This window comes from Strongylocentrotus purpuratus, unplaced genomic scaffold (genome assembly GCF_000002235.5).
Source record: "Strongylocentrotus purpuratus isolate Spur 01 unplaced genomic scaffold, Spur_5.0 spur5_scaffold_7, whole genome shotgun sequence".
Classification (NCBI taxonomy): domain Eukaryota; kingdom Metazoa; phylum Echinodermata; class Echinoidea; order Camarodonta; family Strongylocentrotidae; genus Strongylocentrotus; species Strongylocentrotus purpuratus.
This window is the reverse complement of record NW_022145613.1, coordinates 3376683-3391414: the sequence shown is the minus strand read 5'-3', so window position 1 is coordinate 3391414 and position 14732 is coordinate 3376683. Positions and strand designations below refer to the sequence as shown.

At 39.0% G+C, this 14732-nt stretch overlaps 2 protein-coding genes across 3 annotated transcripts; both read left to right on the top strand.

Moving 5' to 3' along the window:
* The first annotated feature begins 5692 nt into the window (after positions 1–5692).
* Positions 5693–10998, top strand: LOC115919828 (vacuolar protein-sorting-associated protein 25-like). The gene is made up of 6 exons (XM_030974228.1): positions 5693–5824; positions 6970–7115; positions 7513–7566; positions 8345–8433; positions 9787–9862; positions 10180–10998. The coding sequence occupies exons 1-6, from the start codon at positions 5775–5777 to the stop codon at positions 10290–10292; spliced, it is 528 nt and encodes a 175-aa protein (XP_030830088.1). The 5' UTR covers positions 5693–5774; the 3' UTR covers positions 10293–10998.
* Positions 10392–14491, top strand: LOC105436856. Of its 2 annotated transcripts, XM_030974227.1 has the most exons (5): positions 10392–10505; positions 11345–11613; positions 12267–12518; positions 12910–13039; positions 13516–14491. In XM_030974227.1, the coding sequence occupies exons 2-5, from the start codon at positions 11381–11383 to the stop codon at positions 13717–13719; spliced, it is 819 nt and encodes a 272-aa protein (XP_030830087.1). In that variant the 5' UTR covers positions 10392–10505; positions 11345–11380; the 3' UTR covers positions 13720–14491. The 2 variants fall into 2 exon arrangements, with proteins under 2 accessions (XP_030830087.1, XP_011661170.1); XM_011662868.2 differs by lacking the exon at positions 10392–10505 and having other exon boundaries at positions 11112–11613.
* The last annotated feature ends 241 nt before the right edge of the window (positions 14492–14732 follow it).

Sequence of the window (14732 nt, the reverse complement as noted above, 5' to 3'; positions counted from 1 at the left end):
GAGGAAAGGAAGAAGAAAAGAAAAAGGGGAAAAGAAGGAGATCGGGGGGGGGGGGGAGGGCGGAAGGGCCTTGCCGCCCATGCTGTTGCCTCACCCCCCCCCCCCCGCAAAACAAGAGAGAAGGAAGGAAAGGGTAAGAAACAAAAGAAGAAAAGAAAAGAAGGGATATCAGTTGGGAAAGAGGAGAGCTAAAATGGAACACAAAAGAGGAAGAAGAAAAGAAAAGGGTGAAAAGAAGCAAAGATCAGTTGCGATTAATCCCACCAAATTCGTGTGGATCGGGGGGAGGGGGCGAAAGGCCCCTGCCTCCCTCAGCAAACTAAAATGTGTGAGAGAGAGAGAGAGAAGTAAGGGAAGGGAAAGGGGGAAAAAAGAGGAAGAAGAAAGGTAGAGGAGATCAGTTGCAATTTGTCCCGATTTATACCCCTCCCCCCCCCCCTTAGCAAAGAGAGAGAGAGAAGGAAGGAAAAGAAGGGAAAGGGAAATAAGAGAAAAAGAAGAAGAAAAGAAAAAGCGAAAAGAAGGAGATTGGGGGCCGGAAGGGCCTTGCCGCCCATGCTGTTGTCCCCCCCCCCCCCCGCGCAAAACAAGAGAGAAGGAAGGAAAGGGAAAGAAATAAAAGAGGAAAAGAAAAGAAGGAATATCAGTTGCAATTTTTCTGCAAACAAGATGTGGATCGCGGAGAAAGGCCTTTGTCTCTGCCCCCTCCCCTCCCCGACCACCCCACCCCCTCCCCGCCAAAAAAAAAAGAGAGAAAGAAGGGAAAGGGAAAGAGGAGAACTAAAATGAAACACAAAAGAGGAAGAAGAAAAGAAAAGGGTGAAAAGAAGCAGAGATCAGTTGCGATTAATCCCACCAAAATCGCGTGGATCGGGGGGAGGGGGCGAAGGGCCCCTGCCACCCTCAGCAAACTTAAATGAGAGAGAGAGAGAGAGAGAGAGAGAGAGAAAGAGAGAGAGAGAGAGAGAAGTAAGAGAAGTGAAAGGGAAAGAGGAGAGAAAGGGACAGAAAACAAAGAGGAAGAAAAGACAAGGAATTAGGGAAGATCAGTTGCGATTTTCATTGGTTCTTCTATCATCATTTTACAATTATCATTGTACAAATGTATTTATATTTTCATTTATTTATTCCTGTTTGATAACAAAAATATGAATATATAAACTCATAAACTCATAACAGCAACAAAATTAAATGTAGGAGGAAACTATCTTGCTGGGAGCAAGAAGCGCAAAAATTATCATGCATTTGCATGTACATGTCAGTGTATCATTAATATAATTCATATTGTTTAATTACATCTTGTGAAATAGTATGCATTCAAGCTTTGGGGATTTTTTGTTGGTGTATTTGTATGAAAGAAAGCGTTTGGAGCTTATAATGCACATGTTGCAATTTCAGGTGCAACTTAGTGTTCACAATTAAATATGGAACACGCACGGCCAGGCACTAGTGTAGGAAATCTTCAAATGTTAATCAGGTATATGACTAAATTACTTGTCTGTTGCCTTACGAAAAAGTTTATATTTAGTCAGGCCTGAATTGAGTCGCAAAACAATTACTATTTAAAAAAAAAAAAAATATTTGATGACATTCGAAATTCCCCAATAACCAATACGATTGGAGAGCGAGTACTCGTTTTTGTTTTTCTTCAAAACTTACTCAACTATAAATAGCTGGCCCGGATACTTGAGCCTCTCACAAAACGCAAGTATAGGCCTGATGTGTCGTCAGTGGCGTCGCTAGTCCTTTTTCAGTGGGGGGGGGGGGGGGGGGGGGATAGAGGTCAACGATTCCCGACAAAACAAGCCACCAATTAATTACCGACAAAATTAAATGTTCCAATATCTACAAATTTAACCCTATAAACCCGGGGCCAAAGGCTAAATTGTTATGCACAAATGGTCATTGTCGTCGACGACATCAATATACAAATTATTACGTCAACTTAGTAAGCATCATAGCTATATATTTTAATGCAGGCGCGTAGCTAGGATCTTATTTCAGGGAGGGGCGGTATTGAGCAAGCGAATCACTTAAAGAGTGCGCAAAGCGCTCCCTAGGTGGGGGAGGGGATGGGTGAAAGGCATCCCGCGCGAAGCGCAGTAGCTTAGATGTTCCATTAAATTATTATGAAAAAAAGACGATTTGTTGTACCGTTCTCGACTCTTAATCCTTGTCTGAATTCAGTTTCCCAATCTCACACGAAGCGCGGAGGCTTAGACGTTTCATTAAATTATTATAGAAAGAAGACAATTTGTTGTATACCGTTCTCTACTCTTAACCCTAATTGTCTGAATTCAGTTTCTCCCCCTCTCGCGCGAAGCGCGGGAGCTTCGACGTTTCATTAAATTATTAGAATAAGAAGACGATTCATTGAACCGACTCTAAATCATTGTCTGAATTTTCAAAAATGTTTCTTTGTCCGATAAAAAGTCACAGTTCTAAGGGGAACAAATTGCTGGCCGACCGACATAAAAAATACCACCGACTTCAACCCCACACCCCCCCCCCCCCATTTAGCGACGCCCCTGAATGTAGAGTGGCCTGAGCGGGTAGGTACAGGGCGTGGTTCTAAACTTACAGAGACACTTCGATGAAGACACCTTTATTTCATGATTGCGTGTGGTGAACTGCCATATGGGCTTTACAACTTTAAACCTCCAGGGTTTATTTTGCATAATTATATAGGGATTTACATGATCATGTATATAATATAAGGAAATAATGAATATTCAAATATCATAGGTAGCAAATAAAGGATGACTAACAGAGGAATGAAAACAAACAGACAGGAGAGGATGATCAAGCATAATGATGTGCACCACTCTATAAATGTGAATTACTAAGTAGCCTGTTCACACTACAGCTCTACAACAACAAAGCATTTGTAGCCTTACTTTTAAGCAGTTGAAGAAATTAATAAAAGTAGGCCTACTTGAAGAAATCGTTGAATTATAAGATATTCAGTTTATTTTATTAAGTATGACAAAACACACATTTAACACCTTTGGAAAAAATAATACCCCAGGAACGTGAAAAACAAAACTTTTATTGTCACACATGCCTATAATCGGACATATTTAAAAACGGAAATGTGGCACCACCCACAAATATAATTCTGAGATCCTTCTTTGTCTTTAATTTGCACCTGAAAATAAATTCTTTGTTCCTCGTCTATGTCATCGCGGCGAAAAATTTCAGACTTTTCTTCTTTTCATGCAGCCTCAGACAAATGTGCCAAAGAAGTTTTGTCTTCTTGTGTTCCTGGAAACAAAGTTTGGGCAATAGTTTTCAAGTTCAGTTTATCTTTACGAGATTTATTATGTGTAATATTAAGCTTTGGTTGAGATTTCTTTGGGTCATTGTACTTATCAGAGAAGTTTTCAAGACAGAGAATGTTCTCTCGCAAGTTGCCGTTGTAACCGGGATTGTAAGGTAAATGAGAAGAAGGATGTGCACCTCTGAGAATGATCTCTTATAGATTGGACTGTTGTTGAAAATCTCACAGATTGTTTTAATGTATATTTGATAGGTTTACTCTCATCGTCGCACACGTCTTGGAGGCTTGTTAGCTGCCGAGTTAATGCTACAATATCTCCGGCATACACTTCCCTCAACTCATAAGCACGAACAAAATATTGGGGAGGGGGCTCATGATAACCGAGCCCGGCCGAATTTTTTTTTTTTTGGGGGGTGGCTCAATGATATCCGGGCCCCTCAAAAATATCAGGGGGGCTCCGTGATGTTATCCGAGCCCCATCAAAAACACTTGAGGGGGGGGGGGGGGGCTTATGATATCTGAGCCCCACCAACATATGGGGGGGGGGGGGGTTAAATGATATCCGAGATCTACCAAATATATTTTTTGGGTCAATGATATGCGATATCCGATGTCTGAGCCCCCCTCTCTCCTCCCTAAATAAATATTTATAAAATGTTTATATTTGAATGGTACGTCTGTAGATTATAGGTATACATGAGTTTCATGCCTAGAATATAATCATTGGGGAGGAGGGGGGTTCATGATATCCGAGCCCCGCAATAAGTCTCGGGGGCGGCTCAATGATATCTGAGCCCCACTTAAAATATTGGGGGCTCAATTGTATCTTAGCCCCTAAGGACTCAATGATATGTAAGCCCCACCATCAATTAATGATATCTATAAGCCCCGCCAAAAATATTGGGGGGGGGGGGGGGGGGCTCAATGATCTCTGATCCCCTCCAATATTTTTTTTTTGGGGGGGGGGGGGCTGCGCCCCCAATCCCCCTCCCCCCGGTTCCTAAGCCTAATTACAGTTCAATGAAGTCTATTTTTTTAAACTTAAAGGGATTGGGTAACTTTGTTTTAGGTTCTGAAACAAAAAAATCCTGGAATGATAGTTAGGGCTAGTTCTGATCGGATAACGACCCAAATATCGGAGTATGGCTAGCTGCCCCAGGGCCTTTTCCTATATACGGATCAGAGAAAAAATACTTTAAACATTTCGGGGTTACTTTTATGACTTTCGGGGGCTCTTTTTGGCATTTCGGGGGCTAATTCACCCCGAGCCCCCGTGTATTTTTCCTCCTGATACGGATAAGTGAGTGCCCTGATGGGTCTACTTCTAACTCGTGTTTTTAGCCCTCCTTTCTTTACTTTTTCCTTTCCTTTCTTATTTTTCAAAGAGGGGGGGGGGGGGGGGGCGGGTCCATCGCCCCCCGTATATCCGCGCCTGAGTGACACCCACACAACTAACCTTATTTATTACCGAACAAAAAACTGAAGAAAGAGCCCCTCGACACCATAGGTGTAAGTATTTTTCTATTTTTTTTCTAATTTGATACCAGTGATATACAGATGTTGCTGAAATAACCTAATTTTCCGGGATTTTTCCTCGCTTTTTAGTAAATTATACTTTTTATGCGTTTGTTGGAGAATGACATATATCACAATTTACAGTCAGGCAGTGCTTAATTACTATTCAGAGGCCGACATGTCAGGTCCCGCAGAACGGCGGGCTTGGGGGCTCAAGCCCCCCCCCCCCCCCCCCTCCCACCCCCACACTTTTGAAAAAGTATATTAAAGAGAATTAAATAGAAAGAAATAGAAAAGAAAGTATGCTCATGTAACCGTAATTAAATGCCCATACCCCTGAGCTATTTCCGGGGGCTCTGCCCCCTGGACCCCATCTTGGGCCCTAAGGCTGGCCCCTGGATGCTAATCTGACCTTAATTGTAATGCCTAAAACCCCTGCGCTTTCGGGGGCTTCGCCCCTTGGTCCATACGCCAATTAGTGACCTGCCGGTGTCATGAATATGGTATTAAAATATGCTCATCTGACCGTAAGTACGAAGCCACGTACAATCGATTACAACAGTAATTGTGGGGCCAATATCACGAGTATGCCTTCATAGAATAAATGTTTTAAAGAAAATATTCACTTCTACTTTCAAAAGGACTGGCCCATTTGCTTTAAAAAATTGTAGAGAGTTATTATTATGTAATTTCTAGAAAAAATGCCAACCACATGATTTACAATGAGTCTAAATACATTGATTTGCCGAGTTTCTTCCTTTTATCAATACAGTAAAACAATGGGGGGACAGACTGCGCGGATAGCAATCCGTGCGAGTCACGGACGATCCGTGCGAGCAGAAAACCCGCATATTATGTCCGACGGACAAACGAAACTGGTAGGACAAACGGCGCGGTCACACCGGTCACATCGGTCACACCGGCCTCGCCTGGGTGCACTGACATGATCAGCTAGTGATTCGCATTTGAGTTTGGCGCAATGGGGAACTTTGAGTGGCCATGGCAGTATGAATTTCCACCATTTTTCTCGTAAGATTGATTCTTGTATTATGTCTTTCTCAAATTCGTAGTGAATTCTAATCATGCTTCTATGGTTCAGATTGTGCGAAGAACGAATAGTGAGATAGGTGAAGGATTCGTGTATTTGGGCGGTGAAACTGTTAAGGGTCCCATGTGTTTAGCTTTGTGTCGTCTAGACTCTAGGCCTATATTTTGGTTGTATTCAAGCTAGCCTGAATCACACATAGCTGCTTTACTCTCTGGCTGTGTATTAAAAGCTGATTTCACTTAAAATCGGTACGTTAGTGACGATTGATGACACCTAAATAGCAGTAAAATATAATTTTGTTCAACTTTCTAAATCAAATTGTGAGTCCACTGTCAAACTTGCTGATCAGCCGCAGGCCGTATCGGCATGATACATCTGAATTTTATGAGTGTATTGACTATTCATGTATTCAAATGCTGCCTTTTAACACGTAGTGCGTGCATTAGTGCACAAAGAACTTTGCGCATTGGGCGCTGTAGGGCCGATCCGGTTGAGTGGCTACTAATTTAGGTGAGAGAGGGCCTTCTTAACTTAAGCGCAACTTAAGTTCAATGGCAATGTCACTAATTACGTCACACCACAGAGATTTTGACATGTCATGCTTTAAACGGGTGACGCACTTCACACATGACTGACGCACACATGAAATTGCACACACATGAAATGGAAAAATCAACGAACATTTCATAATAAATTTCCAGTTTAAACCGAAAACGAAAATGAGAATTGTTAAAACTTGAAAAATAGTTACGTAAGACTTAAACTTAAAGTGAAATACTTAACCTTTTAAGGATGCTGAAAAAAACTGTAACAAATAGAGGGTTTGACTGGAATATCATAATTTTGGTATCGAATAAACTAATAAAGCGAAAAATCGCACAATTATCTTATAACATTGAGTGAATGGAAGCCAGCGCACATAGAACTTTAGCTTACATTCAGCGCATGCGCAGAACGTTCATCCGATCTCAGCGAATTGCAACCTCATTTTACTAAATTGGCGCCGACAAGGGCCCTTCTTATTGGCTTATTGGGTATTTTAAGTCTTGTTAATTTGAATATTTCAAACACCTGCCCGTCATGCCTGTTCTATGGTAATTTATTACCTATTTTTTTTCTTCTTCAGATTGCAACCAAATTTGGAAACGAGGAAAAAGCAGCTACTAGCTTGGTGTGATCTCTTTTTAGCATTTCACAAACACCATAGAATATACACAGTAGATCTGAAGGAAGCAGCAAGCAGTGAATTATTTAACAATACAAAGCTCAACAGTATCCTTTCAAAAAATTTAAAATGATTGTAGAACAAAATATTGAATCTTTTCAATGATCTTTAGAATAAGTATATGTTTCTAGATTAAAAAAAAAACTTATGTGCACTGTGCAGTTTGTATTTCTACTTTTTTTTCTTCCTTTATTTCCCTGTGCTTTAATATTATCATTATTATCATTATTGATATTATTATGATGATTATTATTATTATTATTGTCATCATCGTTCTTGTTATTATTTGAACAGATTGGTAGAACAGGCTCCATGCTTGACCAGGTAGCTGATGAAAAATGTATCTTTGTATCATGTTTATTTTGAGCCATTTTTGAGCTGGCTAAGCTGTTTTGTTGTTGTTGTTTTGTTTGTTTGTTTCATTCCTTAACCTTTTGACTTCAGGGAAGTTGTCAGGAGAAGGAATATTGTTAGTCTTGGAAGAATTAAGGCAGAAGGGTAAGTACTGATGAGATAGAACGTTCTTAAGGCACATTCAGAATTTCAAACATGACAGATAAGCATCATGTGGTGCAGTATATATATATATATATTATTGATTCGTAAATATATATATATATATATATTTATTTATTTATAATGAGATTTGTAACTGTCCTGCACTTGATTTGTCTGTATCATTAGTTGGTATGTGTAAGGGCAATTATTGTTATTAAAAGAGCCTAGGTTTTTAATAATAATAATGATATTAAATTGTTTCTTTTATAGCACTTTATGAAATTATCAACTGATCAAAGTGCTTTACAAAACAAATACATCAATGAATTAAAACTAAACAAAAATATGATAAAAAATTTAATGCAATTAATTACAATGTAAAAAGGTGTGTTTTGAGATGTTTATTAAATACTTCAATTGACACACTACAGCGTAATTCACAAGGTAACCTATATCATTTAATATTTATTTTTGCCATTTACTGTTAGGAGTAAAGTGGATTTTATTTGATGCATTATTTCAAAATCTTAAGGAAGTTCATTGCATCATATCTGAAAGCATCTTTATTGATTCGTAATGCGTAAAATATGACAATAACTTGACAAGAGATGGATCGTCTTGGCTACCTGGTAGGAACAATTTCCAAGAATGCTGAGAGCATGCAAATTGATAGTCAGGGTAGTGTTTGAGCACCTTGGGAGTATTTTATGTGGTGAAAGGCAGTTTACAATCAAAGCCAATATTTTTTAAAATTTCATATGACTATTTCTACCTGCAGGAAACATTGAATGGACAGATAAAGCCAAGACCAGATGTCTGGTAATGTGGAGGACACCTGAAGAATGGGGAAACCTCATTTATAAATGGGTTAGTATTCTATCTTTGATCATGAACAAAAAGACAGTGTTTTGTGGTATCAAACTTAACAATGCCTGATCCCATTTTGAATTTCAAGGAGAAAACTTAGCTAATATGAGAAGGAAATGTTGATACACATTGTTAGATTATTGACAGTTGAATCTGCCTACAGCACTGTAACATACATGCCAACCGTTCCGATTTTAACGGAACTGTTCCGTTTTTGAAGTTTTTATAGCCCTAAAAACAGAACGTTCCGATTTTGGGGAATTTGGCTTTCCATGCATAGCATTGATCCGATCGAGTGCTGAACGGATTGCATTGCGCAAGGTGCATGCAGCGTGCACTGATATGTACGTACAGTGCAGTGGCAGCGTGTTGCTGCGCGCCACGTGCACTCTGATATGTGTTTCCGTACGTAACATGTCCGTACGTAAATACTTGCGCTGGCAAATCTCATAAGTATAATTTCTATACGTTTGCATGCGCATATCAGCATGCATGCATTCGCTATCGCGGCTAGCGCACCGTATATGCATAGGGTCCCCATGCAAAGTACGTGTTTCGACTTTCGAGGTACCGTATACTTTGTGATCTGTGATTTGTCTCGGAAGAAAATCTGTCAAAATGAGAGGAACAGCAGCAAGACGAATTCAGAAGTACAAACAGGAATACAAGGAACGATTTCCCTTTATTAGAGCAAGCACAAAAGGGGAGGAATATGCATACTGCTTTTATTGTCGGCAAGATGTCTTGTTCTGCTGACATTGATTTTGACAACCTCATTTACATGTAGCTCAATGAGTTACAATAATTTTGGATTGTTGACTGTTGTCTGGAAAGTTGAATACCATTATTGCCAGTCTCATTTTATGCATAGATCTATGTCATGTATAATTATTTAAAAAGTAACTAGACTTAAATGCATCACTCTGCATGAGTGGCTAATTAAATCTATGTCTATTATCTGCTCTGCCTCTGCCAAGGATAAATTAAAATGTGGAATTCACTTCAATCACTTTTTTGTTTGGTATGACACAAAAATTACCCACAAACTTGGGTTGAATTTTAGGGGAAATGGTCCCTAAAATAGGCTCAGATTGAACCAGAGAGCATCTGGAAACCCAGAGCTTCCAGGGCCCTAAAGCGGGCCCTGGACCCCGGCTAAAAGGACTTCGCGCTCGTGATGTGCGCTTCGCGCACATAGTGTACAGATTTCTGATTTTCAAATGTTGGCATGTATGCTGTAAGGGCTAGAACTACTTTAAGTTGTTTTAAATTGTTTCTGTAAAACCATTTGATAAATATTCAGATCATGTAATTGAATCTTAGACATTTTTGTCTTATTTCAATTTTGTTCAGGCCGGCAATAGTGGAATGACCAACACTGTATGTACACTGTACGAGATTGCACAGGGAGAAGACACCACAAATGAAGGTATGTATGACTTTGAATGAATAAACAAGAGTTTAAAAAAAATGGGGGAAAAAATGAAATGAAATGAAATGAAATATGCTGACCTACACTGAAGCATATAACATCTTGTCTTCAAGCATATCTCCCCTCCCCCTCCCCATCCAACACCCCATCCCACTCCCCCTCCCAGATTGTTAGAACATTTCACTCGATTTAATTTTTGAAATTTGAAATTTACCAACCAGACTTTGGTTTGATTAAGTTATTAGTTTTATATGTATATTTACTATTTATAGTGCATGAATAAAATATAATTTACCTTTGATTTTATCTTCCAGAGTTCCATGGACTAGAAGACTGGCTGCTGAAGAGATCATTGAAATGTCTAGAAAGAGGAAGGAAGGCAGAACTAATGGCCTTTGATGGGAATGAAGGAGTTAAATTCTTCTGAACATTGATTTCTTATAAAGCTATGTGAAGTCACTCATGAATAGCTAGAAGGGCATTAATGCCATTTAACTGTTTATGAGTTAATGCCCTTCTAGTTCTCAGCTGGAAAAAAATCTCAGTGGGCATTTATGGACTGGAAGTGATGATTTGCTTTAAGCCTATCTACACTGGTTTGACCAGAAGGGATTAGACCTCTCTGCGTGGTCACTGGCAGGTGGTTATCTCATCAACTCAGCTCTCAACTAACATAAGAAAAGGGGACCATGGAGGATCAATGGGTTGTCTGTATAGAGGAAGCAAGTAGCTACAAGTAGTGTAGTCCTGCTTTAAAGACCTTATCCTATGAAAATGCAACTTTATATCCATAGAAAGCTGAATGAACCTAGAATACAAATATAAAGGAGTAACAAATATTTTCCCTTTCAGTGTTGCACTAAAGCAAATAAAAGCCTTCAAATTACAGGTTAATATGGGTTTGACGCAGTTACGGTGACGACATAACACGTCCACCCGATCGGCTCGCCTATATAGCTGAGGCCATGAGCCATGCTTAATTAATGCAAAGTCATTGTGAATATGCATACTCCACGATGTCATCAGGTCAATGTTTTTTTTTTATGGTGAACAACTTCTGATTTTCCAAAGCTTCAGATTTTTTTTAAAGGGCTGTCATTGCTCTGACAAACCATAAAATAGCATATAACTGATCTTATTGTTATCTTTGGCTTATAAGCTTTCCATTGATATGTAATTCATCTATTGATACTTTCCCTTGCACTCCAGCTCAAGATATAATATGCTTTAACACACTATAGATATGAAGACAATTGATGATAATAGAGAGGGATTGACAAATACTTAGCATGAGAGAAGAAACATGGAATGCTGCAGTTTTTTAACATACTTTTCTCTCATATTTTGATTTGTCATAATTGCATTGCCAAACGAAGTAATCACATCACCTACAATCTGTTGATGAATGATTATGATGTGTTAAGTTTAGTTAGTCTTTATCTTGGTCAGATATCAGTGTTATCTTTCCTTTTCCCTCAGCCCAAAGAAAACTGGCACGACTTCTTCCTCCTGCCTATGATCCAGGAAAAGCGAAAGCATCATGAAGCGCTTCGTAGTCTTCGAGGTGGCTACAGAGCTGGTGTAGAGGCACCTAAGAAACCAATGAAGATCACGGGTGTTCCATCAGGAGTAGCTCTAACACCTGGCAGTAGCAACCAGAGGATACTCTGTGACATTTCGCTTGGGTCAAAGGGCAAAGGTCGAAGCATTGGAGAACGGGGAGACATCCCTCAGGTCCCACCCTTGGGGTAAGTGATACTGAGTTTGTGCACTGTCGTGTGCATTGGCGGTAATAGTACAAAATGTAATTTTTAAGAAGAACGATGAAAATTCCTTGGACTGACAAAGTTAGTAATGAGGAAGTTCTTAGAGGAGCTGGAGTGCAAAGGAAAATGATACGTGAGATGTTGATTAGGCATTTAGAGTTCATGGGTCACATTACTCGTAAAGAAAGCCTAGAGAATCTTGCTTTGACAGGAAAAATTGTGGGAAGAAGGAGGATACCTTGGATGGACAGTCTGCAGAAATTGTTGGAAGAGAGAGGAGTGAAAGAACTGGGAGTGGCACTAATAGAGAAGGCTAGGAGCCAAGGGTTGTGGAACAGCATGATCGCCAAAGTGAATCGATATGGCACTTAGAGAGAGAGAGAGAGAGTAAGAATCAATTCTATGGGGAATCTCCAGGTAGATTCTTTATCAAAAAATTATGTGTTACTGTAGAAATTCATTTCAGTCTGTTTGAAAACATGTTTCGAAGACAAAGGTTAGAGTGAGATAAAGACAGTTCTGTAAAGACATTTTAAAGTTAATACTTTCTAGCATCTCTTCCTTACTCAAGAAACATCTCCATTTCTCTCTCTTTTTTCTCCCAAACTTCCTTTTCATCTTTCCATCCTGTTTAGAAAGCAAGGTGTGACAGGCTATGGTGCATTACAGATGACTTGGTCAAACATGGTTCCACGATACACTGCCCAAACACAGGAGGGGCACTGTGTAACCATGGGAAGCAGGAGGCGTGACTTGTCTCTGGGGACGGCACAGAGAAAAGGAAAGGATTGGACAAAATATGAAGCAAACAAGAAGATCTGGCTGAGAACACAAATGCTCTATCCATCACTTTTCGCTCTCCAGGAGATAGATTTCGTCAAAAGAAGGTGAGATTGGTTGTTGGTTCTATGACACTTGGGGAGTGTTTCACAAAGACTAAGATCTACTTTAAGTTCGACTTACCTATGTCAGGCTGTTCATGCCACTGTTTGCTCTCACCCTTATGATCTTTAGATAATATTTTTTCCTTCAATAATGAATTATCAACAAATGTCAATTCTGTAGATTTGTGACTATGATAAAGTCCCTTGAGAGACCAATGCCAGTGAATGGTGAGAGCATACAATAACATAAAAGGATAAAAGGAACCAGAAAATGGCATGAATTCTATTAAATCGAGTCTGGTATCTTTGAGCATATGAAGAACACCGTTCAGATCAAGACAGGAGATTTCTGGCAAAGAATTATGGTCTGTTTTATACCATCTCATTTTTGTAGACTGAGTGAACCTCACCCAACCAAGAAAGGTAATGTGTTTCAGTGGGAGACACCGCTGCCTATGGTTTCATTTAAACCCACAGAGAGACAAGTTGAGGAGCCAAAGAAGCCATGTCGTATGTGTGATCAGGTGAGAGGCTAAAACAAGGGTGTCTACATTATATTCTTTGCATGGTGATGACTTGATGAGAGGGAGAGATAGAGAGACAGGAAGGGAAGAGATAAAGCAAAAGAAGAAGTTTTAAATTAATTTGATTCCACTTTTACGAAAATAAATTGTGATTAACATTGATACAAATTTCTACAACACTGATAACAAATGTAAGATTACTTTTTTCTTTGAGAAAAGCATTGCTACAAAATTATGACAAAGATAAGAGAACAATTTTCTGGTCATGTGCTGAGAGCCAGAATGATATTAAATTGTGTTCTTTCATATTACACATGTAATCTGAACACTATTTTGAGAGGAAATACACGAGGGTACTAAAATCGCCCTTGAGTTGATTGTTTAAAAGTCTTAAAAGTCTTCTTATATAAAGGTAATCAACTTTATAGTGCATCTGTGTTTACATTTCCCTTCTATTTTCAATTTGCCATATATAGGAGCGGCAAAAAATGGCGACCAGTCTCCCATCCATCATCCAATCAGAGAACAGGGAAGACGTCCCCATCGTCCCTTGGAATTCTATCGCATCGACCTGTGACCCCTGGACTCTACCGAAGATTAAAATCCACAAGAAGCATGCGAGTGATGGAGTAAAGACTGTGCAGCAGCAGCCACTGGCAGAGATCACTGCCCAGTCATAGTACAAGCCCCTGGAACCCTTCCTCTATCAAGATCAATGATGGTGTGTTTTCCTGCACCAAGCTCCAAGCACAAAAGGATTGTGAATCAATACGACTGGATGTCAACCATAAAGGCAACATCATTGCAGCTGATTACAGAACAATACCAAGAGCTATTAGGACTGGACATTTAGCGCTAATAGTTCGAATTACTACATATGTATTGTAAAATAATACTGCACCAAATTAATTCTCAAAGATGATGATAGGAAGACTGATTTGTATTCACATAGTGATTTTAATTTCAGAATTTGGACTCAGCCAAAATACTTATCTCTGAGACAGTTTTCACATCATTGGAACACTCTGTGCTCTTGATATTCTTCTCTGAAATATTAGAAATGCTAAAATTTGATGGCCACTCATGAAAACCAAACTTCCAGAATAATGTAAGTTCCTTGTATTTATATTACATGAATACAATTAGAACAATGTTTTTGCTTAAGTAGAGAATAATTTTTTTTTTAAAATAGGGAATTTGTTAGTGACAAAATGATTCTGTGATGGGGGTTTAGTACAGACATTTTCTTTGTGAAAATACCTTGAATCATTGAAAACAGTTTCTTCAATCTGTTCCCATAAAAGAATATCTCTTAAAATGCAACTCTACTTAGAAATTATAGTTGCTCCAATTTGTGGAAATTTATGTGCATGCACAAAGCTGTTTTTCTCAATACTTGCTCAGTAAATATGACACAGAAACCCAAAATAAAGTAGCATAATTGATATTGCATCTTGCTGATATTTGTCTGTTGTGTACGAGTGTAGTTGTTCATATTAAGTTGCAGATAATCATGAAATTCATTAAAATTTTGTTTCATGTCACATAGTTTATTTACAGTACAGTACACAATGTTAAGTTATGGTTCAATGTATGCCATTACTTCCAATACTAGTGGAAAATATGACGGGGTAAACCTCAAGATGAAAAGGATGAAATTTGTCTAATGTGTGTCTCTGGATTTGTCTTTAAC

Excerpts from the sequence above, each read along its gene's own strand:
- LOC115919828 (XM_030974228.1), top strand. The coding sequence starts at position 5,775 with ATGGGGAACTTTGAGTGGCCATGGCAGTATGAATTTCCACCATTTTTC. Across the intron at positions 5,825-6,969 it reads GAATTTCCACCATTTTTCTC|ATTGCAACCAAATTTGGAAA; the intron begins GTAAGATTGATT and ends TTTCTTCTTCAG. Across the intron at positions 7,116-7,512 it reads TAACAATACAAAGCTCAACA|GGAAGTTGTCAGGAGAAGGA; the intron begins GTATCCTTTCAA and ends TTTTGACTTCAG.
- LOC105436856 (XM_011662868.2), top strand. The coding sequence starts at position 11,174 with ATGCTGCAGTTTTTTAACATACTTTTCTCTCATATTTTGATTTGTCAT. Across the intron at positions 11,614-12,266 it reads CCTCAGGTCCCACCCTTGGG|AAAGCAAGGTGTGACAGGCT; the intron begins GTAAGTGATACT and ends CATCCTGTTTAG. Across the intron at positions 12,519-12,909 it reads ATAGATTTCGTCAAAAGAAG|ACTGAGTGAACCTCACCCAA; the intron begins GTGAGATTGGTT and ends TCATTTTTGTAG.